Raw genomic sequence first — 27,166 nt, 5'->3', positions numbered from 1 at the left:
CTACCATCATTCACAGGACTCCGGGTTTAAAAAGCTTCCTCCAACCTACCAGAGGAAAGGAAGATAAGAAACACACGTTGGAAATGCACATGCACTACAATTATATATACATTTTAAATCAAGCTCATGTCTCAAACATCACTACAGCCGCTGTAGCTTTAATATGCCCAATCTTTTTTTTCAGTCAAAAGTAAAGTATTAGAGCTGTACAGCACCCACACCATACAGAAACTACTAATCAGATTAAAGACTTAGGAAGACAGCCTTCCCTCAGAAGAACATCAGGGAATGGAAGATAATTGTTCTTGTGCTCTAGGACCATGCATCCATTAATGAAGTATTTCAAAAGAAGACAAAACCCGTAATTTGTTATGTGTATGTAGTGAGACAGAAAGATAATTCCTATTCATAAACCAGTCACATGTGCTTTATCATCTGAAATGTGACAAGTATTTAAAGTCATGAAACATCTTTACATTGGATGCCATTTAAATAAAAATCCACTAATAAATAAAGAAGTAGATTTATCTAATTCATTGCGTGATTCAAAACAGCATACTCAGCATATACTAGTGCAACAAATGTGTGCACCAAATATGTCCTCTTACAAAGCTGATTATATGCTTTTGGATAGCCCTCGAAATACCTTATGTCTTGTACTGCAATATGGGTAGTACATCTTAAGAAAACCTGTATCTAATCTTCCCTTCATGGCCCCTCATAGTTTTAGGCAGGTAATTTTGTCCTTATTCTAATTACCTTGTTCAACTGGGAGCAAGACAGTCCCCTACCTATGAAATAAGATGACACAGACCAACAAACAAGCCACTGATGGAAGCCACTGAATTACAAATCCTGAACAGAATGCACAACATGATGCATCACACTGCAACTCTGTTTGCAACCTCCTAAACACTCTAATCTGGTTATCAAAGGATAAGGGCAGAAATGCATTATCCGCTCCAAGGAACAAGAAATCCAGAGCCAGGAACGGTTCCTGACTGGTTTTCCTCAGCAGCCTCAGAACACAACTTGCAGGGTCAAACACAGACCCTACATTCACACAAGTATGTGAAATGCCTTTACGAGTGAGATGGTGCATGCTTTCCCGCTGGCACACATTCAGTACAGTAGAAGTAACAGTCCAATTGTTTGCTGGTCCACAAGCACAGTACTATTCCCTCCCCCCGCCCCAGACATTCTTCCAACACAAGATCGGAGAGCTTCAGACAGTTAATGTGGGGGCAAGCAGAAAATCTGGCTTTTCCCTTTAATCTTTACTTGGGAAACCAGATTAAGATTCAACTGTTAAGCAGCACATTTTATTTACATTTCTGCTTCTGCTCAAGAAATGGAAGAAAATTCCAAAAGGTTACAATAAGCCAGCATCTTGCATTCAAGATGTTGAAATTACCACCTCTATATAGCATTTCCAAACACACTCTGCAATTTAGTAACATATCTAGGCTGACTGAGTGAGCAAACCAAATAACATAAAATCTAAAAAAATCTGTTATCTGAGGTATTTGCACAACACCTTCCAGAAAATCAGCACAGTCTCACAAATAATAAACATACATACTGGCCACAACGAAGTGACACTTTGTCAATGACATTTCTCAAAGGCTGCAGAATCACTAACCTTAAAACACTGTTTCTTCGAGGCTGCATATACTAGGAAGAGGCACATGGATATTTGCAAACCAAAAGACCATGGCAAAACTACATTAAATTCAAAAGAAAGATCAAAAACTTTTCTTAGTAGTAACTAAGGTTTTGTTTTCCCTAGCAGTTTCATAACACGTCAGAAGACTGAATTCCTTGTAAATGTGGTAAGCAGTAGTTTTAAGAGAGACCAACAGCTACATAATCATCCTACACACTGTTAATTGTATCTGGCATTATTGCTCAAAGCTCCTACACAGAATGTCAGCTGACTGCCTGAACAGTACTTTGTTCTTAGTGCCTTTGTTAATGGCGAATTAAATTATACAGAAGAGAGCTCTGCAGCCACCCTCACTTCATAAACCTCGACCATTACAGAACCACAAAAATCCTATGGCTTTGCCTAGGGAATACAGTTATTTCTTAACATGCTACAGCTTGCATCCTTGATCTGCAAGGTACCACAATCCATGTTTACACCATGGAAAACAGAGCTGCTTCATAGGAAGGAAACAAAGGCAAAGAAAAACATTCCTAGGAAAAAAAAAAAAAACACAAACAAAAAAAAACCCACAAAACTCTACAAGAAAGAGTACTGTATGTTTAGCTCTACAAAGACCATGACTTCCCTTGCATCTTGCAGTGCACAAACAAAAACACAAACATCAGAGAACTGCTCTAATATTTTTAAACTATACAGTCCAGCCTTAATTTCACTGCTCTGGTCACACCACTCATCTTTTTCGGTCCCTAACCTATCAGAGTACTAAAGGAAAAACACACATTTCAGGACACCTTATGGAAAGGACTTCTCTCGGGACTCTCACTACTGACGTTTTTGCAAATTCTGATAAAATATGTACCTTCATCTGAAGTATATTATCTTTTTAAGACCGTCTTCCCTGATGTTATTTAAAACTATATAATCATTTCTAAAAGCACGGCCCTCCTACTATATTCCTAAACTTGCTGCAAGTCAAACGAACACTTCTCAAGTTTCTCTGAAAATAATAACACATAGATAGAAACTCACCAAGTCATTAAGTTCAAAGAACCTGGCTGTCATGCAAAACCAAGAGAGGTGATAAAAATAAAACGTATGTCCGGTTTTTAATCAAAAGACCACAACATAGTGGGTGCTGCTTTACTGACCTACTTTCCACTGGTTTGTGTAACAATACATTGTGCAGAGGAGGAAACGCGGTAATATCCCGTGTCTTTATTAAATATATATTCCTAGCCCTGGAAACGAGGCACTTATTTTGCGGCTACGCCGAATTACTGTGAATTTCTCCACAGAACGGCGCAGATGAATACTCGCTTGTTTACAGAGCGGTGTAGTAAATTCCGTCTTATCTTACCGAGCCGGCTAACACAAGTAACGCCGAGCCAAGGGGGGTACACAGAACGCTCACATGAAAATGCAGAGCGGAAACTGCCAGCCCTGTAAATAAGGAAGGTCAGGGCCCACGGCAGAAATCCGCGCCCGCCTGAAGATGTGAAGCGGGGCCGGAGCTGCTGCTGCCCGCCCAGGGCCGCCCCCGGCCGCAGCCAACTGCAGCGGGGTAAGATGTCAACCGCCACACAGGAGGCTCAGCGCGCGTAATGCAGTCAGACCTCGCTCGTGGAGGCGCAGCAAGGGACGCGCAGCCCGCCTTCCCCTCATCGCCGGGCATCCCCGGCCCGGCGGGCCCCTGGGGCCACCGAGCGCCCTCACCGACCCGCACGATACGGCACCGCTCCCCGGGCAGCCCCGCGCCCCCACACGGCTACACACACACACACACACACACACACACACACAGACCCCCACGTCCCCCAGCCGGGGCAGCGCCGCGCACTCACCGTCCCCCACAGCCATCATGCCGCGGGCGGGCGCGGCGGGTACCGGCTCCCTGCCGCCACGGCCGCCGCCCCGCTTCAAAATAGCAGTCCCGCCTCGCGCGGGAAGCGCCTCCCAGCCGCCGCGCCTGACCCCGGCCCGTCGGGCGCTCCCGCCGCGCTCCGCCCCGCCGTCACGTGCCCGCGGGGCCCCCTCCCCGCCCGGCCCGGCCCCGGGGGAGCGCGGAGCCGCCCGGCACGGCCCGGCCCGGCCGTGAGGGGACGCGCCGGCCGCCAGGTGGAGCTGTGCCCCGCGCAGCACGGTGCGAGAGCCTCGCTGCTGCCCGCATGGCGGCCGGCGTGCCGCCGGAGACAAGCCGACCCCGGGCAGCCGGGAAACGAAATAAAGCCGGGGGGAGCGGGGGCCGGCCCGCTCCCTGACCACCGCGTCTGCAAACCCCCAAAATTCTTCAGAGAAACAGCCGCCTACAGCGTGCAGGTATCGCAGGGCAGGGAACTGGAGCAAAGACCTACCCAAACCTGGCCCTTTTGGTCACAGCTCCTGCCCAAACCAGCGCTCTAAGCGACATACTGAAGGTAGGAAGAGTGCAATCCAATAAAGCGGTTAAAAAAGAAAAAAAAATTAAAAAAAGGAGTTCCAATTTACTTTGTCTTGCCCAAGGAAAAGTTTAGGAGGACAAGGGGCACAGAGGCTGCCTGCAGGAGGCCAGCACAGGGCTCCCCTGGTAGTAACTCAGAAACCCACGCCAAGTTCCTTAAAACCAGCAGAAGCATCACCTGCTTTCCCAGTGGGCTTAAACCGACCTCTGTGCTCCACTGGCCAGGGAATTTTTCTGTTTAAAATTATAAACCGGTGAGAACAACGGCTGAAATTTTAAATGCCGTGAGCTACATCCTGACCATTCGCACGGAGCTGCAAACGAAATACATGTAGCTCAAACCCCTGTATAGTCGTCATGGCTGTTACCACCAGTATCTGTCTTTCCCACACTATATACATTCATTCACCCTGTGCCACACTGCTGAGCTCTGTCAGAGCACGCCATCGTTGTCTCCACAGTGACTATCTTTCCAAAAAGAAAACAACAAAAGAGAAATAAAAAACAAGTGCATGATGTGGAAATACAGACACACACTTGTACAATGGATTTTTATTCCCCCTCTGCCTCCTTTTTTTTTAAGAACCTATACAGCAATGTGTAACTAAATGTTGAGCTGAGCTGTAACACAGCTCCCCCACAACCTTGATACTAACATCACTGCACCCGACCTGTCACAATTTATGTTTGTAAAGCTAACACTATGAGGCATACCATTAAAATGGGAAAATTAAATGGGTTGGGTAGAGATGTGCGATTTCTCTTTGGCTCAAATCACTCTGCTGAATGAGGCAAAGTAGAGAGCTCAATATTACTATTATTTTCCCTACTTTTCTCTTAATTCCCTGTCTCAAAATTTACACTACTACCCAATACAGGAGTCTGTTTAAATTCTCTTACGAGAAAACAGTATTTACAAACCTCAGGCAGCAGAAACAAGTGCCTTTGCAGCTTTGAGATTGGCTGCCAGTTCTGTTTCCATAGAAATGAACATTCATTTGCTGAAAAATGGGGAGGTGCTTTAAAGAGACTTCTCCAGTCTGCAGGAACACATACATTTCTAGTCAAGCGAAAGGACAAAATAACTGTGCAAGATTTTGCTAAACAGGCAAACATCCCAATACAATTCTCTTAATAAGCAACATCATTATGAATGTAAAAAAAACCCAAGGTTTTCATAGCAGCTAATTCATTCACATAATTCACACTGAAGACATGATGTATGTTTTTACTATCCACATCTGAAGGCAACAGAAGATGGGGGAAGGGGGAAAAATAATTTAAAAAAAAAAAAAGAAACCAAAGGCCAGATGGAGAGACAAGTTAGCAGCGTGGTATTATTTAAGCCTGTAAATCATCTTTATCAAGCAAAAGCACTAGACTCCCATCTTATGTAGTAAAAACTTTTTTGAAGCTCCTTACTACATCCTGCCCCAATTACTCCATCCATACTTGTTTCAATATGCTTCTCACCTCACCTATCCTTCAAGAAGATATCAGTCTCTTAACAGTAACCTGCTGCCCTCCTCCTCTTTACAATTTCACCAGGACTCAGACTGAAAAAAGTAAGATGGCAACACAAGACTAAAGGGACCATTCACACTAGGTACACTTCAACACAGTCACAGGGATAACAATATTAAATCTACCAGTGCACAAGACTGCAGGTGTATCTTTTCCTCTCCTCTCTATATTTCTCCCACATATCTAAGCATACCAATATGATGTTTTTAAAACCTGTCATGTGTTTTATGACATTAACACAATTTTTTTTCAAATATGTATTTGTTTTGATTTTTTTTAAATACTTTTTTTGTTTAAATGGAAAACATTCTTGTATTCAGTTCATTTAAAGCTGTGAGTTTTGAGGGTTTGGGGATTTCCCCCTCCCCTCCTAATTACATGCTGAATAAAGAGACGAACAACTGACATCGGATTCTTTTATCAAACAATACTGAAGTCACACCTCTGGATTCTCAGAAACTAGGTCAACACAACAAATATTTACCACCATAGCAGTGTCACTCAGGAGGACTACGAAGAAGCTCATTATCTTCCACTGCCGTGTTAGTGAGTCCTTCCCTACCCATTACACCCTGAAGAGAACCCTCATCAGTACAGTCAAGGTATTTGGGAAAGTAACTCAATCTGGCAAAAAGACAGTCTTTTTGCTGTAAAAAAGTCCACTATAGAGCTGCGCCAGTCTAATTATATTAAAGCCTGTTGAACAGTTCTTTGCCCTCTCTTCTCACCCCTCCCCCTCTTCCTTTTGAAACACAACCCTTCTCCCTCCCTACCTTCCCAAACCCTACCCAAAATATCCAAAGCACTAAAAAAAACACCCAAACATCCTCAACACTAACAGATGTATTTAGACATTACAGTCTGGCCTTTATCCAGAGATATTTGATAAAGCTAAAACAAAAGCTGGTAACAAGGCTACAGTAATTCAACAGTAACTTTAATCTACACGTGCAAGCAGTAAATATAAATTGTCCTTCAGAGAATAATGAAGGACAAAGCCAAGATAAAGCACTAGCAGTGGAACAGTATCTTTTCAATAACATTAAAAAATCGCCTAGATAGATACAACTGATAAACTAAGTCCAAGCAAAAATACTGAAACCTACATATAAGAGGGATTCTGTCTCTAGGGTACCAAACCAGAATCATAGTAACTTTTGCTTAAAAATTGCCACTATAAGACAGAACTGGTTTATACTGTTGTAAAGCAGTATTAATACCTGCACTTTACAGATGAGATAAAAATGGCCTTAAAAAAACCCTTAATCAACTCTCTTAAAATAGATACAAAAAGCTCAGATGTGCTAAACTAGTCTGGCAATGTCGTATTCATGTTTTCATATATATTTAAATTACTCCAATGCATTTATATTCCTTCACATGGTTTTTCTCTGTTCTCCTGAGAACTACCAACAGAAAAAAATACATCAAAAATGCATATTTGAACCTCTTAAACCTATGCAGCAGTATTAAGTTTAAATGCAAAAGATAATGGTTTACCCTTCCACAATGAGTAAATTTACAATCTAACAGAACATTTATGCGATACATTTTTCTCAAAAATTAGTATCTTGGTTTTGGTGGTGGTGTTTTGTTGGGGGTTTTTTGTTTGGTTGTTTTTTTTTTTTTTTTTTTGGGGGGGGGGGGGGGGGTTGTTTTTTTTTAAAAAAAAATTAATCCTGAAAAAAATATTTTAGGAGTTCAGAAACAGCAACATTTTATCTCAAAGCAGACTGTAGAATGGAAACTCTTACTACCTCAAAGGAAAGGTTGTAAAAGCACATTCCTTTGAACCTACAGTCTGGTCTGTTTTCACACTAACAGCAAAAGGGCGAGAATATTTTAAATGAAAATATACACCTGAATACATTAACAAATCATACAAATTCCTCATATTTCTACTCTTACAGTTAACACTTTTTAGTTCTAGCAGGGCCACCTCTTTAGTCAGTATAGTTACTTTGAAAGGGAAATGAACATCAGAAAACCCTCCCCTATAAAAAAAGACCTATTGATTCCTTGCAGAAAACAATGAAGCTTTCAAAAAAAACTATATTAAAGCCACTGCCACAACACTTCTCTTGCCGTGCTGTTATGTAACAGTTTTTTTTTCTTAAATTATAGTTTTAAGCAAGAATGATGGCTCTGCTCTTGCATACTATAAAATATTACATCAAGAATGCATTAGGAAGCAGCAAGGATTCTCCACACAATATTTTCATTTCATGAAATACACCAAAAATAAAGAACTGCAACTCAGTAAAGTCTTAACCTCAACATTTCAGTGTCTTCAAATGGTGCAGTCACTCATTTCTATGAAACTCCAGGTATCATAATCATTACTCATCATTTTAACTGAGAAGAAATCAAACGCATCCATCAGTAAATTACCATTTTCTTTTAGAAACATACTGTAAGATAGGATAGAGGTTCATCTGATCTTTTTTTCCCATGCACAAACACTTTGCAGCATTCTTCTATCCTCTACTGAGCACACATGTAACTTGTTAAAGATTCACTGCTCGTTTCCATGCAGTTTCAACACCTCTTCCAATTGCATTCTGACTGCAGTCCAGCAAATACTTCCAGTAACACAGCATAAGTTTCACTGTCTCATTTTCTTAATAGTTACATAGGCTTCTAGTCAATCACCTCAAATAAATAATGCTCATATGTATTTATCTAGTATTAATCTAAAGCTGATTATAAATAAAAGATCTTTCGTACTCACCACTGACACTACTTAAAATCATATTTCCAGAGTTTCTTACTTCATCAAATTTTGCGAAGATTGTTTGCAACCTGTAAAGAACAACAACAACAAGAAAATATTTTTACATCTCTGAAACCTCCCAAGTTACTGGTAAAAACAGAAATCAGATGATCATCATATATAAAGCAGTAATACAGCATATAGAAAGGATTAAGAGTATCAAGAAGCATCCTAAATAACTCCTCTTCAGTTGAGCATCTTCACACAAATGCACAGAAAACTAAGTCAACTTAGCGAAGAACAAAACTGAGCATCATTATTAGCATGTCTAAAAATAACTAAAATTCTAAAGTTCAGGTTCAGTAATAGTATATATTGGGTTCAGATGACTATGATATTACTCTACACACAACACTAAAAAGGCAACAATTTGAACTATGGAATGTTCATACGGGAAAAAAATAGGGATTACTATTTTATTTGTTCCGAGACAATTACTAGTTTTCCTCAAAATTTCCTCAGTTTTTTTATGAAAATATTTTTATTGGCACCTCCACAGGAAAAAAAAAACAAAACACGTATTCTAAACCTGAGGTACACCCTTCAGTTAGGTTCAACACAAACCACTGATTTAAACTCTCACAACAGAAAACACACAAGTGGTTAACTACATGAAAACAGCAAAAAAACCCACCACCAAGAACACCCAAACAAAAAACCACACACACACACACAAAAACAAAAAAAGAAAAACCCAAACAAATCCCCCACCCTCTAACTTTGCAATCTAGTCCCACAAAATAGAAAATGCTATTCAAGCAAGCAAGCTGTCAAAACAAACAACCATTTCTTACCACTTCTGCAGAAAACTCAAATAAAAGCAGTGGAAGTATCCCATAGAAAAAATGTGACCCACAAACTAACAAGTTTGCACTGACATAATACATTGTTCAGCTGCAAACAAGTCAGAACATCCTCTATGATTTCTCCAAAGACTCTTCTCCTTTTCAGACTACTCAGAACATGGTAATACCTGTATCATGCATGTGATTTCTTAGCTACAAGACCAGCAGGACTGAATCCTGAACTTAAATGCAGAGCTATGAGCTACAAATCACATGACAGTCTGCAACTCTCCGAACAGGTACAGTTCAGCTCATTACCAGTGCTGAAGCCTGTATTACCCAATTCAACATTTGCTAGAAGAGCAAAAACTGAAAGGCTCCATTTACAACTCACAATCCAAACTATTTTAAGACAAACCAAGAAAAATGGGTAAGAACAGTGCTTGAGTATGAAAATTCTCACAATAAATAAAGGGGCAAAGTCAAGGACACACAAAGATTTAACTTCAACACCGCCTTATGCACACACCACTTTTACTCAATGACCCGTGTAGAGGCCGTGCGCTCTCACTGTGCACAGCCTACCTCCTCTGACACACCGCATACCCTCTCATGCACTAGTACCTCTTATCTAATAAGGAAGAACGGGATAAAATCATGAAAAGCAGACAGACAATAGTATACAAAGCCTGAGCCTTTGCCCCCACTTTCCAATTTTTTAGGCCTCTCAAGGTGTTATTTTTTACTTTTCAAATACTTCAAAGCTATCTGCTACAGAGCACGTTTCTCCTGGGCTTAACAGGCCCACAAACATGAACTACCCAGACTTAGCTGAAAATTCCACAAAAAGGCCTACTCTACTGCAAGCATCTAAAGAAACAAAACTAAAAAAACCCTTAATCATTTAAGTCAATAACCTTTAACACAAACCAGCAGTTATCCTACCATCTCAACTTAACTCAGAACTATAAGTAGCTCAGCAGTAGTTTGCCTGATCTTCCCCTAACGTACTTGTCAGTCTTCCCTCTGGAACCTATTTGATCCTCTTCCTTTTGCACCAGCATTTTGTTTACAGCCATTGCAGCCACAGCAAAATCATGTTGTGGAGTTTATGGAGGTTGTGGAGTCTCCTCCAATGATATTCAGAACCTGCCTGGATGCAATCCTGTGCAACCTGCTCTAGGTGAACATGCTTTAGCAGGGGGCTGGACTAAATGATTTCCAGTGGTCCCTTCAAAACCCCAACCATTCTGTGAAAACAGCTGAAATGGCAGCAATTCACAAATCTCAGACATACACTGCTTTAATATTAAGCCTCAGTCTTTTAATTAAAAGGTCAATTTGTAAACCAAAGGCGATTTATACTGAAATGGGGGTTTTTTTGCACTTAACACTTGAAACAAGTTGTTACTGTATGCTTTTTTGGTACTAGCATTTACTGATGTCACATGGAATCCCATTAACATGCTACGTGCTTTCAAACCTACCAAGCGAGAGGCTCAAACACGAATCAATACACATCGTAATGCATTAAATGCCATCTTGCTTTCGTAAAAGGAAGTTAATGCATTTACTTTGCATGTACCATAGGAAGTATTTTTATTGTTTAACAGTGATTGCAGGTTGCCCTCAACGCTGCCAAATTCTCTACTAAACACTGCATTAACAGTTGGCCTGGTTAACAAGCAGGACTTCACACTACATCTGAAAGGCTGAAACTGTTATCCTGAGAGAAACTGAACAGGAAGACTAGAGAGATTAACAGATTTCCTTTAAAATTTCACCTTAATTTTTATATCCTGTTAGGTTATGTATTTGGCACACATTTTAGAGGATTCAAAATAATAACAATAAAAAAATCATGCTCTTTTGAACTCAGTTTTCAAAAATGCTTTCCTGAGCATTTTAAATGTAAGAGAAAAACAAAATGCTTCCTTATAAATACACTATAATAATACACACATTGACTCCCACTCTGGGCAAAATACCTGATAAACTACTAACTATGAACATTGAAAAATGCGTTTATCAGCACTGCATGCTATATAGTCAGTGTTGCAGGCTGGAGAACATAGTACTGCCACTCGTAAAGCTTTCAAAGCATGTCTTTATGACCAGAGGCACACAACATGCTATTTTGTCATAATTTTTAAAAAATTCCAGTAAAACACAGCTGACAATATGGTCAAAGCACTACTGTAGATCTAGCCCTCTCTGTAGTACAGCTTACAGGAATTATAACTACAACCTTGCAGACTCTCGCAACAGTTTCTTCCTCCCTCTCCTCCTACTCAGCTCCTTATGCTACGGTCTTTCCACATTTCTTCACATAGCCACAGGCAGCAAGGCAGCATGGGCCAAAGTCTCTAAAATTACTGCAACTATGCTCAATTTAAGAACATTTACAGAAGTTCGACTTCTTGCAAAAGAGAACCTGGCCAAGAGGAATCCAAGAAAGTTTACAGGGCTGGGTGAAGACTGGTTTTGTTGTCATCACCAATGAGAAATGTTCTCTAAGAGCAGCAGCAGCACTACTCCTTTATCCCTTATCTGCAAGCCCAAGCCTGGATATGACATGTACAATCAATCAGTACGGTGATCCATCAATCCATACAAATACTATGTCACCAGTGAATAGAAGTATTATCTTCTTTCTCCAAAAAGGCACCGACAGGTCTTCTGCAACTTCACATACAGAAGGAAAAATCTCCATTGATGAAAGCCACATGTTCAGGACAGCGGGCCACTTCTGCATGGGCTGGGTGACTTTTGCTGCCTCAGTGAATGAATGAAAGTATGAGATCGAAGCACTTAAATGGGGGCTTTTGGCAACCTGCTAAACCCTCTCCTACAGCAGGCAACAGGTCTCTATCAAAGGATTAACATATTCTGGTGATTACGTTCAACAAGGGGAATATATGGCCTTCCCAGACAGCTTGAGCCAACATGCACACACATGGAAACACAGATGTTAGCAAAGAACATGAACTGCACTTCGAGACTGAAAAGCCATTATTTATGACCATGTTTCATAGAGTTTTGCACGACAGGCAGAGAGGGATGCCTAAAAGTTTGGACCTTGTGATGAAGAAGCAAGAAAGCACTGCTCCTCTGTCAACAGCAGGAGGATAAAGAAGATGAAAGGGTGGTAACTAGCCTGTTCTTCAGGTCTAAAGTGAGTCTAAAGCAGGAAATGGCCCATATGAAACCTTGTACTTTTTTCCCCTTACTTACCCCTTCCAAAAAAAAAAAAAAAAAAAAAAAAAAAGAAGGTATTTTGCACAGACATATGTCCACAACTGGCCACACAGATGGACCTCATCTACAACATGAACTAGACAGATTAAGTAGAATATGCATACCACATAAAATTCAGTATTCAGAAACGCACACTGTAAAGCGCTTTAACATTTCAGGATATGAATTTATGGCCCTAGACATAAGTACTAAACAGATAATTCGTTTTATACATTTATGTTTCTCAAGTAACAGTGGAAAAAGTTGTCAGATGACTTCCTGAAAGATCTTAAAAAGCTTTTAACGCTCAAAGTAAGCAACTGCTATCCAGAGCCACATACACTATTTCCATTCAGGGAAGATCAGTCACACAGAATCCATACTGTAACAAATTCAATTTGGCCCATATAGAACAAAACCTGTTCACTGTTCTTGGTTCACAGCAGAAGAAATGTAACATCCGCTTCCAGTATTCACAAATGTATTAACACCAATATTTACAGGCCCAATACCAAAGGCTGTCAAACGCCTTTGGAAGAGACTTTAAAAGAGAAAGCAACATCTAAATTCCCAACCGCTGACCTGATATTGATTTTTCTGAAAAAGGAATGTGCTTCAGGCAAAAAGCACATTATTATTCTGAGATATTTAAGTTAAAAAGTAACAAATAAAGAAACTCACTGATTTTATTTATAAGCGATCTCACAAATTAATCTCTATGAAGAATAAAAAAGCACTGAAGAAAAACACAGCAGCAGTGAGTAAGAGTTGAACTACAAAAGTAAGATCCCATCTTCTTTTACTGAGTACCTGGGCTCCAACAAGCCAAATAACCTTCTCTAGAAAAATGCAGTGTTTTCCACAAAGGCAAACCTACCAGGTGCAGATTACAAAACCTTCTAAGCCTACTATTATTAAATTACTAACTACATTTGGATTTATATAAACACAACATGTATGTATCATTTGCATATTTAAGGAAGTTGAACAATTTCTCAAAACAATGCTTAATTAACTTTCCTGCCTTCCTTTCAGCAGACATGAGCTCTTGTTTTCAGTGCTTTAGAACAGAGTGCATTCAAGCTGCAACACACGGATCTCTAATGTGTAACTTGTTATGCAAACTAAACAAGCCTACATTCTATTAAATCACACACACACCAAATACTGAATAGGGTTTTCTGCCCATATTTATGTTTACACACTATTTTTAATGCCCTGTCATATAGTGAAGTAGTGGCAGTGCAGTTCTTCAAGGCTGAACTCAACAACTGAAAGCAGCAGTGTCTGAACTACAGATTATCTGTAATACCTAAAACCCTTAAAACCTACCCAGACACACAAATATGAACACAGATTCCCCTCAAAGCAATGGTATGATACACTATATCAAAGGTTTTTTTCTCACAGATCATAGCTCCTGCGTAACTGTATGAAAATTTTAATGTATGTAAGCTAAGGGAAAAATGACCAGTATGGGGAAGAAATATCTTAAACTAGGTCTGCCTCTGAAGGAACAACGGTCTGAGCTACCACAGAGCTAATCTGTCTTTCCTGAGCTTTGTTAACTACACTGTTACTTCTGTGAAAGATTAAGAAAAGACTACAGGAACTCCGCTTTCTGTTAGCAATTAATGGGTCTGAGACTAGCAGCCTTGCTCTCAACTCAAATCATAGCTGCCCGCTTCGTCCACACCTGAAAACTGCTGCAGAGGACAAAGCACCGAGACTCAGCTCATGTAGTATTTTACACTAGCCTTGACTGTCAGGTGCAAAACTGTTGAGATTCAGTGGCAACAACCCCTTTAACATGAACCAAGTAGAGCCTTGCTTCTTTATGTAAATACAAATGATACAACTATGCTTGCTTTCAGATCAGAGGGAATTTTGAATTCAACTGATGCAGGCAGTCAAAAGGACAATTTGGCACCTACTGCAACTAAATTAGCAGCTGTTGATTGCTTTGAGGAGACAAAGTTCCTATGGTGTTTCATCCTATTTGGATCCCAAGATTTACTCAGTTTGTATCACATGGAAATGTGAACAGGATTAGTGTAGAACCTAAACTTACGGACAGACCCAGCATTCATAGTACAAAGGCTGCTGTTATCTGTATTTTTTTGCTCTTACTCTCTGTTCCAAAAGATGTCCAAGACTATCTTATTGCAAGAAGAACCTTCTCTGGTATGTTTCAGTTATCTGCTATGAAACCCAATTGTTGGAACTGTAGAAATAATATGACTTATATTTCTTGGTAACCATGTAATCTCTTATTAATCTACAACTATGACAGCCATAGAATGTGTACACTTTCCCATTCCCACAGGCAGGGTAAACTTTTATCCAGACAGGCTGAACCCTGCCTGGAACGTGAAACAATAAATTCAGCACCATTACCCTATAGTATTTTGAACCCTACAAATAATCATTAAAAAATTTGACTTAAGAGTTTTTTAGAAAGGTCTGATGAGGTATGGTATCCATTCTTACATTCTCTCTGAGACCATATATCAGATACATTCAGCTTCAGCAAAATCAAGCAGCAAGATGAAGACTTGAAGTGGTGCATTCATTGATAAAGGGTTAACACATTTTAAAAGGCGCAAAATGTTCTAATAAAGAATATTTTAAAGATTATATTGTATAAACAGTCTTCCCCGCTAAGTACAATTTTAAGCTCTGTCCAGCTGTCTTAATTAAAGAAATCCTTATAAAGATAACAACAAAACAATGGCTACTTTTATTTCATATAAACTAATCTACACACAATACAGACGAGCCTTTAAATACTGGAATCACTTTTCAGAAAAAGAAAGGACCAAACTGCATTTTCAAAAATTCCTTGCACTTTTGTGTCCTGCAATGGCATGTGTAACAGTTAAACCAATAAACACTCCTTCTGAATACTCCTTCCTCACTGAACTGCAGAAATGCAACTTCAGAACTGGTGAGTAGTTATTTTGAAAAGCACCTCTCACCTCATTGTAGCCCATAAGCAGAACATAGGGTGGAAAGGATTGGTCTGATGTAATTAGCAAGAAGCAAGGGAGGACAATTTTTCCATTTTAAGTATCTTCAAGAAAGCAGCACCTTGTTGATTGGCCATACTTTCACTGCACACTCACACATGTATGCACACACGTGTCCTCTCTCAAACATGCACAATACATCGAAAGTATTGATTTAAGCGCTTCGGTTGAGACTCTTCTACACTGAGGCAGAACAGCAACTCTAAAGGAACAAGACATATGTATTCAAGTATTTTTCTAGTTATTTCTCCACTGCATTCAGTATATATTTGCTTAATTTTGAAACATTTTTCTACTTCTGTCCAACTCTCAGCTTCTCTTAAAGTTAGGGGATTTTAACTGGTGTATGTAATGCTGCTGTTCACCATACACCTGTATGCCTCTTCCAAGCAGAAAACCCAACAGCAAAAGAAAGTCAGGAATACTAGTAACATCATGACAGAAGCAAAACTTAACTAGAAGATAAAATAAAGCTTGTAATAATTTTAAAACAAATGTTTTAGTGAGTTTAGAGTTCCAATAAAGAACAGTAACACAAAACAGCTCAGGATTACGAAACTAAAACAGCTAACTCACCTTCCAGGAGGAATTCCTCTCTTCGTAAGATCTATTCGTACTTTTTCTCCCACATGTCTATAAACTTCTACAATGGCTAGTATGGCAGCATCTCTCACCTGTGAAAGTCATTTGAATGGTTAATTTCAGGGCTGCAGGAATGAAAACAACATTTGCTGACAACCCACCAATAGTCCAGTTTCTATCAACCTGCATGCCAACTCATTTTACAAACAGTTGAAACCGTGAGGATAGAAGGGAAAGTAAATACAACTGTTATTTCAAGATGGTATTTGTTCCAAGTTAGAGCATCTCCAAATGGTAAATGAAAAAATCCTAGAAATAACAGCTATAGAGGGAGTTTCTGGGACTGACACAAGAATAATACTTGTGGAAAAAACGGACTTTTTTTAGGACTGTCACAGTGGGCAATACTTCCAGAAGTTAGTCCTTGCTCTCAGTCTCGACACTTGATCTTGTCTTCATCTGTTCATACACACTGCGAGGCCCTACTGGAAAACTAAGGACCTCACTGCCCCCAACAGCAGGCCAAAGCGATCGGCAAATTCTTTACTTCCTTCAACAGGAATTAAGTGGCATCACATAAGCACAAGAAAGGGAATAAGACAAGACAGGAAACGGGGAATGAACAGTTGAAGCAAGGAGATGGAGTGCCTCTTGAAAAATTTCAAACCATAGTCATCAGAATAAAAACTGCCAAAAATGCATGTTAGTAAATGCCATTATTCTCTATAAAGAATTACTGGAATGACTTCAGTATTGTTCTTTGTAACAGTTCGAACTAAACTCACAATTGCTTGATCAAGATATGAACTACATCTTTACTAATGTTCAACAAACAAGACAAATTCTTAACATATTTTCTCTAGAGTACAACAGTATTACTATGCTATACAGAGGAGACAAGGACTTTGCTGCTCCCTGAAAATAAGCAAAGACCTATCCTGTTTATTTGCCAATCTCCTACCAGTGCTACCCTTCTTCCTTACTTTTTTCCTAGCCTCTTATCTCAGACACAACTTCAGATCAAACAGAAATGGGTAATATCTCTTGATTTAAGGTTCTCTGAAGTTCAGATGTCACCATCAGGAACTACATCTTGATTTTTCAGTGCAGAGGTTTTTGCTTAATTAACTGATTTTAACTACAGTTCTTGCATGTGTTCAAATCCCATTTGGATTCCATTTAGGAAATTATTACACATGATAATGTTAGCTTCAGTAAATTTGTCAGACTAGTACAGGTCTCATGCAGGGGGGCCCCTTCTGGAGGCATTTCTTGTCAATAAGAATTTTTTTCCTTTCTTTCAACAAGCTCTGTAAGAAACAACTATTTTCAGTAATGACTAGTTTCAGCCTCTGAAGACAAAACTAAAGGGGCCAGTATATCACCACACGGCTGGCTTTGCAACTCCCATCTTCTAATGGAGGGAACAATTCAGAAGAAAATGGGTTTATTGTTTCTCATGGCAGAAAATAATGATCTTTTGTATACCAACAAGCCCATCGGCTTTTCTTAAATGTCTACATTTATTTTGCTTTCATTCCTCTGTCAAAGTATAGTTGTTGAAGTACTAGCAAGTAATGAAAGCCTTACCTGACTATTTGAGTCACCGAACACTGTACACAGATGCGGTACCAACTTGCTGAGGATTAACGGCTGTGCACCATAACTAAAAGAAAAAAGTTAAATGTTTATTTTTTTTTACAGAAAAACAGGAAATGCTTTATGCAGAAGTGAACTTTTAGCTTAGCATAGATAAAATACAAACTGACATCAATCAAGCTCCCTCTCTCTCTTACTAGTCCTTTGTCTACTTTTAAATAAGACAAAAATACTGTACCTTTAGGTTTTCTTTCAGAAAGCTCACAAATTGCTTGATTTTCCCCCATTTATTAATTTAATTGAATCAGACTTCCTAAAGTATTAATTTCAGAGAAAAATTGCATTCAGAAGGATAGAATCTTTATGTCTCCATAGAAACAAAAAGCTTACATGTTTAAGGTAGCAATAAGACACAAACACACTCCTTCTCGGGATCGGTAATTCTTGTGTTTAAAACCAATGACAAGGCGTTCCCAAATGTACTATGAAAACAGAAATAATTGTCTTTGATTAGCAGCAGCACAACACAATGTAATTCTACTCATACTTCATAATTACATTCATAACAGTTGAAAAATAAAAAAAAAAAACCCAAACACAAACCAGAAAACAGGTCCACTGGAAAAGTAAAAGCACTTTTCAGATGAAATTAACTACTAAAAAGCACAGTATGGAACAAAACACAGATTATTCTTATGCCAAAAACAATTTCTAAAAAACATCCATCAGAAATCTAGTTGAGTATTTTTATTGTTTGCAAAAATCTCTTAAAAACATGCAGAATTCTTACAGTTAACACACACAAAACAAACATTAACATTACAAACTACTGACTCAAACTGAAGTTGCTATATTCTTTGTCCTTCATGTTGTTTCCCAGAGAAAATTTCCTCTCACCCATTTTAGCTCATCCTTATCCATACTCCTGTTGCCCGCTTCTCCCCTACTTTTGCTTTAAATTTATTTCTTCATTTTTTAGTTATTTCTTGCCCATTCATTTTAAATCCTTTGCTTCCATTTTTGTTCTGCTTTCGTTTCTCCTTTTGTGCGGGTGCCACTTCCTGTACTACGACACTCTGGCTTGCTAAACACTAAACCCTCATTTACCTTCTTGCGCACTCGTTTTTCATTGCCTGCCTTCAGCCTTTCCCTCCTCTGTTTTTTTTTTTACCTTTCCATCTCCTTCCTGTTCTCTAGCTGTACCTTAAGAGTGCAAGAAGCGTAAACACAAAGCTTACGAGAGCAGGGATTCTCAGTGGTGTTTCAGAGCAGATGCACAGACTCAAACTGCAACTCGCCCAGCTGCAGCGCTGCCATTACAGCCGCAGCCCGCCAGCATCCAGCATCCAGCATCCGCGGGGAGCGTTGCCTAGCAATGGCTGCACACTGGCAACAGCACATTTTGCAGCCCAGACACCACCCTCATGCCTACCCCCGACTGCTGCAATTGCAACCTATCATGATTCCATACAAATCTCCCAAAATCAGGATTGCAAAAATGTGCATATAATATTTGGCTTTCAAAAAAAGAAAAATTAACAAACCCACAACACACCACCTCAGTTATCGATCAACAAAACCAGACAGTGTAAGAGCTGGAATAATGCATCCTCTGTATTAATGCGATAGCACACTTGGTAACAGGCACAACATTTTCCAGTTAGAGACCTGCTTGATCATGATCACCTGTCTGTGGTTACTTGTTTGGTTGGTTTATACCTCATCACATTTATAGAAAGCAAACCTTAGACAAGCAGGATATGGCTTACCAAAACTGCACAGCTTAACAACAAAACCCAGGATTTTACAGAAGAAAACATCCTTCCAATTAACCTACTATTCCAGACAAATACAGGAAAAGGAAAATCTCACTGTGAAGTATACAAAAATACAGATAGAGAGGGAACTGTCAAGCACTGAAACAAAGTAGACACAAAAGAAAATTTAGTCTTTCACTAAATTAACCCTACTCTAAAGAATTGAATTCTTCTAAACAAAGAAATTCAAATGGCTGCTTAGAAATTTCAACTCTCATGACTTGCTAGCAACAGTTGGTGTCAACCTCCTTATGTCCCATTCATGCATTTATACCACCTATATTCTTATTTTTAAGCTTTCCAACCCATAACCACCTACATCTAACCCTTTACAAAAAAAAAAACCACACCAACCAAACAAAAAGCCAAACACGTCTGAAAAAAGAAAAGGGACCTGGCAACAAGACAAACTATTATTCAACAACATACTAGAACAGACAAAATGAACTGATTGGAAAGGAACTTACAGGAGTTATCCCAGAAAAATTATTCCACCCAACTCTTCATGTTTCTCTGCAGCAAAGGGAGCCTAAACCTCTGTATTTCAGTGTTGGAGGCACAGGAAAGACTTCTCTGTTTTGGTCCCTGTTGTGAGGATGATTGATGCTTTTCATCCAGATTTTTAGTGACACATAAGTGATCCTGAGAGCAGACAACTGAAGCCAGGTTTCTCCTGCCCTAGGAGAGTTACCAGAAAAGCCATACCTTCTCTTAAACACACTATTCCTTGAACCCCATGGACCTTGTATTCTTTCTGACACTGTGAGTAAGCTTCAAACGGGATGGAAGCTTCTTTCCATCACCTCAGTGTACAGCTCCTCAGAAACTGAAAGATGGACCAGTAATCTACAACTCTTTCATGATGAGCATCTAGCACGAAGCAACAGTCGCCATATTCTTTATCAGCAATTGTTGAAATGAAAGTGTCTCCAAGATGCTTTGCTGCACATTCATCCAAATGTTACCATAAAGGCAGGTGTACCATGAGATCAGCACGCCAGGTACTTGGGAGCATCCTGGGCACAGGAACAAGTCACTCACTAACTACTTGCACTTAGGCATGAAAAAAAACTGCAAAGCCTCTTTATCAATGCACACAATCAAAACTTAATGTCGCGAAAAGGTAAAGGCACATCTTTGTGAACGACACTACTAGACTTAGATGCCTAAATCCCAGTCAGATCTGTGACCAAATCATGTGACAGAATGCCTCATGTCGGAAAGGAGATTAGTGTGTTCCTGTAGTGGCCTAACATGCTACCTGCTTTCCCTCTCAGGCATACAAAGCAACACAAAACCATTTTCTCACTGCAGATCGAGTCTGCAAAATCTTATTCCCTGCTTACAAACATTCAAACCCGTATCTATGAATAAAGAAAGCCAGGAATTAGCATGCAAAAGAACCTCTTTTTTGTTCACAAAAACTAGGACGTTCACTATTAACTTCTGCACTTAATACCCTGAAACAGATTTTCTTCAGAAATTAAAAACTCGAATAATAAGTTCATACTGACAACCAGGTTCCTTAGAGTTTCAAATAACATCATTGATCAAACAATATAATCCTGTTAAACAACCCTACATTTTTCAGACTCACAGAGCAGAGATATAAGATTTAGCACTTGGAAGCCACATAACAGAACTCTAAAAAGATTTGCTTAACTTAAACTTCAACCTAAGACAAGTCAGAGGGCAACTTGTCCCCACCTAAGTTTGTCCAAGGTTCACACAGCATGTTTGTCATACATCTAGAAAGTCAGATTTAAGTTAGAAAGCACCATCTCAACTGCAGGACTATTCCTACATGTTGAAGTACAAAACTAGTTTTAAAATAAATTCAGAGTTAAATAAATTTAGTTATTCCCATTATGCAAACTCAAGCCCAGGAGGATGCTTCAAACATGATTTAATTAACAAAGTCCTGCCACATGACATGAAAACATCTACTCAGAATTTACCTATGATATGCAAAAACTGCAGATTGTACTGTGCCAGATTTTTATCTCTAGCTGAACAATGCATGAGCATCAATCCATTAAGAATATCCTTAACATTTACACCATTAACAGTCACCATTACTTTGTAACATATTCAAAGTCAAGATTGTACATAAGCCACAAGCTCACTGGAGGCCTCCATCTAAATCTATATTAAGTAATCATACCATGGGCGGTGCTGCTTCATCCATCAATTTCAATATAAGGTTCTGTGCTTGCTCTCGAACTTGGTCTTTGGCATCTCCCATACGATCTATCAAAGGCAGGAGAACTACATGAGAGGGGAAGAAGAAAAAGAAAAATGATTAAACACCCAATTAAGTTTTTCTAATACTTAAGGATATATTCTGAAACAGATTTAAGATACACTTCTGAGTACGTTACGAGACTAACAACAAATGCACTGGATTGAAATTGAAGAAAATAGTACCTTTCAACAGGCTAAAAAGAAAGCAAGCTTCTTGCCTTAAAAACTGTATGAATTACTTCAATTTTATCTTCAAAAAGTACTCTAGTAGCTTCTGAATGTCTGTTTTTTCTGTAAAATAACGCTAGGCCTGGTGAGTTTAAAAATCAGCGGGATTTTGCTGTTTAATTACAAATATTTTTTTAAAATCCTCCTATTCACACAGTGTATTTTCTATAAACTTGGCCTTACTTCAGTAAGTACTGATACTGCAGTATCATAACAGTTACTATTGCATGATATCTGACGATTTCACATGCTAAAAATCAGAACCCACTCAAAATGAAGGGACTTGCTAATTCTTCTCACTTACCCAGAGAGAAGTTTATAACTACATCAGATACACAAATTAATGTTATGCTATTTAGGAAAATTATCTGAATGAATGCCTAGATCAGCATTATGCAAGGCACCTTGCCATACTGGTTCCCAGTCCTCCATCTGGGCCTACACATGTGCTCGGTGAGGTTCTTCCCCCCAGAGCTTTTGGTACAAGCCCTTCAAAATGAGGGGTGATGCACACCAAGTGTGCCGCCTTCCCTCAGGAAGTACAACTGACACGGGATCTGCACAGATGTCATCTCGCATGGGTCAGTGCTTTTGAAGTTACTGTAAGCACATGAAACACCAGCTAGAAAAAGCAGTCTCACATGCTACCAGTAACATTTATCTGCCAACAGCTCAACCTTCTGTGTTTGCTTTTGTTTCTGATCTGATCCATGGTTTTCTAACAGCTGCAAGTATCAGTCAGGTAACCTAGGTGGAACTTACTCAACACAGTCCACCACACCCACCCAGCCCACCCTTCTGTTCCTGCACTTCAGTTAAGCTGGGGCTAAGCCTGCAATTGCCATACCACTTATTCCAAACGTCTAAAGCTGACATAGTATTTACCTTGAGTCTCTTTGAGACTTGCTCATATTCCAACAACAACAAAAAAGATACAGTAACAGCTAAAATCACATTTGTCTGCACTTGGTGTTACATGTCAGAACACCTGAGAGTATTTTCCAGTTGCTGCCTGACCTCTCTCAGCTGCTGGCTGCTATAAAATTAATTTCCCTACTCTAACAGAACAAGTAACTGTATCGCCTTTTTTTTGAAAGGGAGATCTGAAAGAATTTTAACAGTACTTAATCATTTTACAGCAATAACTAAACAATTGAGCTGCCAGCAGAAGTAAGGGAACAGAACCAGTAACTCAGGAGATCTCCTCAGTCCTCTGTTGCTACATTAAATCCAGCCGCCATTTCTGTACCATCTTTATTGCTGGACAAATACACAGCTGAAGTTTCAACCTCCCCTCCTGCTGCATCTGAACACTTTCTAATTGCTCTAATTATACATTTAGTTCTACCAGCTCTGGATATGCCACTGGCATCTTTAGCTATCAAATTTTTGCATTTTTCATCCATCTTCTTTTCCCATTCCCTGCTGAATAAATTATTACAGCTACTTTCATTTTACAGTTTCAAGAGAAGGATTTGTGGTTTTTTTGTTTTGGGTTGGGGTTTTTGTTGTTGCTTTGTTGGTGTGGGTGTTAGTTTTTTTCTTTTTTTTTTTTGAGGGATGTTTTTGTTTGGTTTGGCTTTCCTTCCATTTTATGAACACAGAGGAAACATCCAGAATTCAAGAAGTGATTTTTGGGAGTACACAGCTGACCTCTCGTAAACATCCCATCACTCATACACTCACTGATTACGTTTTTCTTGCCAACAGTACTTTTCATTACTGTTTTCAGCACTTCTAAACTGACCTTTTACCCATACCATATGTTACTGGTGAGGTCTGCTACATTAACCTGACTGCTGGGCAGCTGAAGGCAACTCCGGCTTTGCAGAGAGGGAAACAACACAGCCACTGAGAAGCTGGTTCCAGTGGAGGGAAACACAGCGAGTGCCAGTCCTGCAGGAACACGGCTCCTTTGTGACTAATTAGCACACTGAGTCAGTTGACAGAGCTGCAGATAACAGGGCTCGACTCGACTGGTATCACCAAGGCAAGCACAGAGAACAGCTACTAGAGGCTGCTGAACAAAGATGAGGTCACCGAGTTAAACTATGCTATGACGCAACCTGCAGACTTCAGCGCACACAGCTACTGAACACGCCGCCAGCCTCTGTCACTTGTGGAGCTCTGACAGAGAGAGAACCTGCTGTGGGAGCTGTTAAAGGACCCAGATGTCTGCAGCCTTGACTTGTTTTTCCCCTAAATCTCAAGTTTCTTTAAGACCCCATAAGGCGGCATGACACATTTTGTTTGCATAAGGCAAATGAAATTAGGCTGTTGAATGTTGGCAGCCTCCAGCTGGTTTTCAGTTTGGTAGGTCATCTTTTCTGACAAAATAAGGTCCAACAAGAAATTATTTGAAGTTGGTTGCCTATTGATGAAGTTTCAGAATGCCCAACCAGAGGGGATCTTCACCAAACGTATTTAAATCTGAATTCCTAATGCCTTTGTCACTTTTCCCCCAAATATTAAAGATACATCTAGGGAGAGCTATAGTGAAAAACAGCTTAACTGCATTAGCTGTCCTTTGTATGAATGAGTGGGAAACATCTTTCCAGATAACAATTCTGACATTTGGGACACTCAGGGCCATCCCAGCATCCTGTTTTGCTGATCAACCTTCTCCAAGCCTCCTGGCGTCTCCTTACTCTCTAGTCTTCCCCGCCAACATCAGAGCACAAAAAACTTAAAGAGTTATCATAAGAAACCTCATCTAAGCTCAAAGCAAGCAATTACAACTTAGCATCAAAAATGACAGTACAATACAGGCTTTCTGCATCAAGATAAGCCAGTGCTGTCTCTAGAAAGCAGCAGCTTTGCCTGCTCACTACACCACATCCTCGTTCCCCCTCACAGCCCATACCACCCCTTGTATCAATATTTGTCTGTGTACAAGGTGAACTCAGGACAGAATTCAGGCATCCGAGATGATACACATGTCAATCAAAAGCATGAGCAAAGAGATATGTTGGAACTGAGCCATCAGGAACTGCCTGTGCAGGTTTTTGCACCTTAGGAATCGTCTACTGAGTGTTTGCACACTAAGATTCTACAAAAAATTTTTACCTTGGCCAGCTTTAGGAAGGTTTCTATCCCTACCAGGAACAGCATAAGTCATACTTGCAATACAAAGGCACCCTTTACCAAAATCAGGTTTCTGCTTTAGAAGATTACAGCACTAATATATCCCAAAGAATGGATGACCAGAAAATACATCACTAAGGACAATGCTTTTTTATTTCTCCAACTTCATTCCAAATACAACCGAACAATCATTCTGGCTGATACTTTTCCTTTGAAGTTTTATATGCTTTCTCATCAGCATTATCAAATTAGCAACCTTTTTTATGCTGCAGTGCAAATATATGCATTGGGTTGTTTCTGGCATCAGTCTGCAAACTAGATCTCAAATGGATGTTGGAGTTAAAAGAAAGGTGAGTAAGGAGAAGTAGGACCATGCACAAAGTCAGTATTCAAACTGGTAGCCTCCTAACAACCAGTGAAGTATATAATTTGTCACATTCTGTACAGATTCATACATTCCTACTGTTTTATATTAACCTTATCCATCTTACGTCTTCTATTGCCTAGTTCCTTTAATTATTTCTACGGGATTCTGGAAAACCTAATAACCTATGACAGATTACTTCCTTTTATTTAGTTCTGCTGATATGCAGAGAAACATTGCACTAAATTTAGGAGACACTGATTCCCTTTGCAGTTCCTAGGTATTCTTTGCAGAGCCAAGTTGCACTATATGCCATTCAGTTTGCCTTTATGCCAATTTTAGGATATTGCCAGTTTCCTTTCACTATTAGCCAATCCTAAGTTTTTCCTGCTAAGTTTTCTACATTGTTATGCCATAATTTTACAGGTTTTGATTACTAAAGAAAACTCAGAAATGTTAGTAAAAATACTCTATAGCACACATTAGTTCTACCAGATATACCTCAAACTGGCTGGCTGTTTACACCTGAGCTATTAAATCCCTAACAGAGTTTATTATCCCATCAGTTTCTTTTCCATCGTTTACCTTCCTTCTCTTGGCTCAATAAACCTAAATAAATTTTCATTTACACAAATTCACATGATGATTTTATCACCACTAGCTGAACAGCAGATGTAAGTGTTAAGGTCCAACAGTACGGCCCTGAAAGATTAAATATTTATTTCCTCTACCAGGACAGATGATAAACAAGCAAATCACAGAAGTCAGCGCCTCGAATGGCACCCAATGTATTTTTAAAAATCCTGAGCAGCTTAACTGCACGATGCCCCGCAGCAAAGAATGCCACAGGTAGCACGAACAATTTCTTTTTGTTAAACTTTAACAAGAGTTCCTTCTCTTACAACACAAGTATGGAGCTTTCCAGTTTGTATTATCACACACAGCTCCCTCTCTATTCTTTCTCTCTTGACCACTTACACTTTCTTTTTCTAAGTGCCTATGTTATGTACACCCTCTCACACCTACCCATTTCTCAAAACCAACTTCAGATAGTCCATGTCTGCTCTACTGCAAAGTCTTATGAAAAAGCATTAAGCAAATAAGAACCCTTACCAAGGAAACAACATCAGTGTTGGCAAAAATGTTATTACTGAAAAACTCAACTTCTTGTCTTAAGACATTAAAAGAAAAGGCTTTCAGGACAGAAACAGATTAAACCTAGGCAGCGGTATCTTCCTAGTTTTCTCAGAAACCTTGCCAGCTCAGGCAACAGCATTAAACAGCTGCCATTAGAACACAGGGCGGGAAACAGCTGCCTCTGCAATTAGGGCAGTCTCTGCTCTTCTGGATAAAATGCACAGGAGAGCAAGGAACCCCACAGAGGCTCCTACGGGGCCAGCAATAGGGCTGGTCTGACAGACCCACATGGCTAAGGGCTACTTCTAAGCAAAGAATCATTAGCAGGGTCTCAGAGAAGGCCTCACTGCTCCCCTCCTCGAGATAAAGCCCACTCCACAATAAGTTTCATCAAAAGCCATCTCAGACATTAATGTGCTTATTTGGGTCTCTCCAGGAGCCAACTAAGAAAAGCTCTGACAGGATTAGTGAGATCTGCTCTTCAACACTAGTAGTGGAAGGGAAAACACAAACACTTTTACAATACATCCATGAATCTATCAGGGTCTCAGGAACGTAAGAGAGCCTTCAAGTTCAAAGAATTTCAAGAGGTATATTAGATCAGCAAGAAAACTAGCAAGGTAGAGAATAAATGTTCACGTCATCATCTGATTTTTT

At 39.6% G+C, this 27,166-nt stretch overlaps 1 protein-coding gene across 14 annotated transcripts in view; it reads right to left on the bottom strand.

Moving 5' to 3' along the window:
- The window catches only part of CLASP2 (cytoplasmic linker associated protein 2), a 144,966-nt gene that overhangs the window by 99,595 nt on the left and 18,205 nt on the right, over positions 1–27,166 (bottom strand). For 12 of the 14 annotated variants that reach the window (XM_080385871.1, XM_080385865.1, XM_080385876.1 and 9 more), the window contains exons 3-7: positions 21,617–21,720; positions 18,026–18,117; positions 17,627–17,702; positions 16,031–16,128; positions 8,362–8,432 (exon numbers count right to left, since the gene is read on the bottom strand). In XM_080385871.1, the coding sequence (XP_080241997.1) occupies positions 8,362–8,432; positions 16,031–16,128; positions 17,627–17,702; positions 18,026–18,117; positions 21,617–21,720 (441 nt within the window). Of the gene's footprint in view, positions 1–3,510; positions 3,664–8,361; positions 8,433–16,030; positions 16,129–17,626; positions 17,703–18,025; positions 18,118–18,532; positions 18,769–21,616; positions 21,721–27,166 lie in introns of those variants that run through there. The other 2 variants (XM_080385869.1, XM_080385870.1) reach the window with 2 other exon arrangements.

This window comes from Falco punctatus, assembly GCF_963210335.1.
Source record: "Falco punctatus genome assembly, chromosome: 4".
Taxonomy (NCBI): domain Eukaryota; kingdom Metazoa; phylum Chordata; class Aves; order Falconiformes; family Falconidae; genus Falco; species Falco punctatus.
The sequence above is the reverse complement of the archived record's forward strand: the minus strand, read 5'-3'. Positions and strand labels throughout refer to the sequence as shown.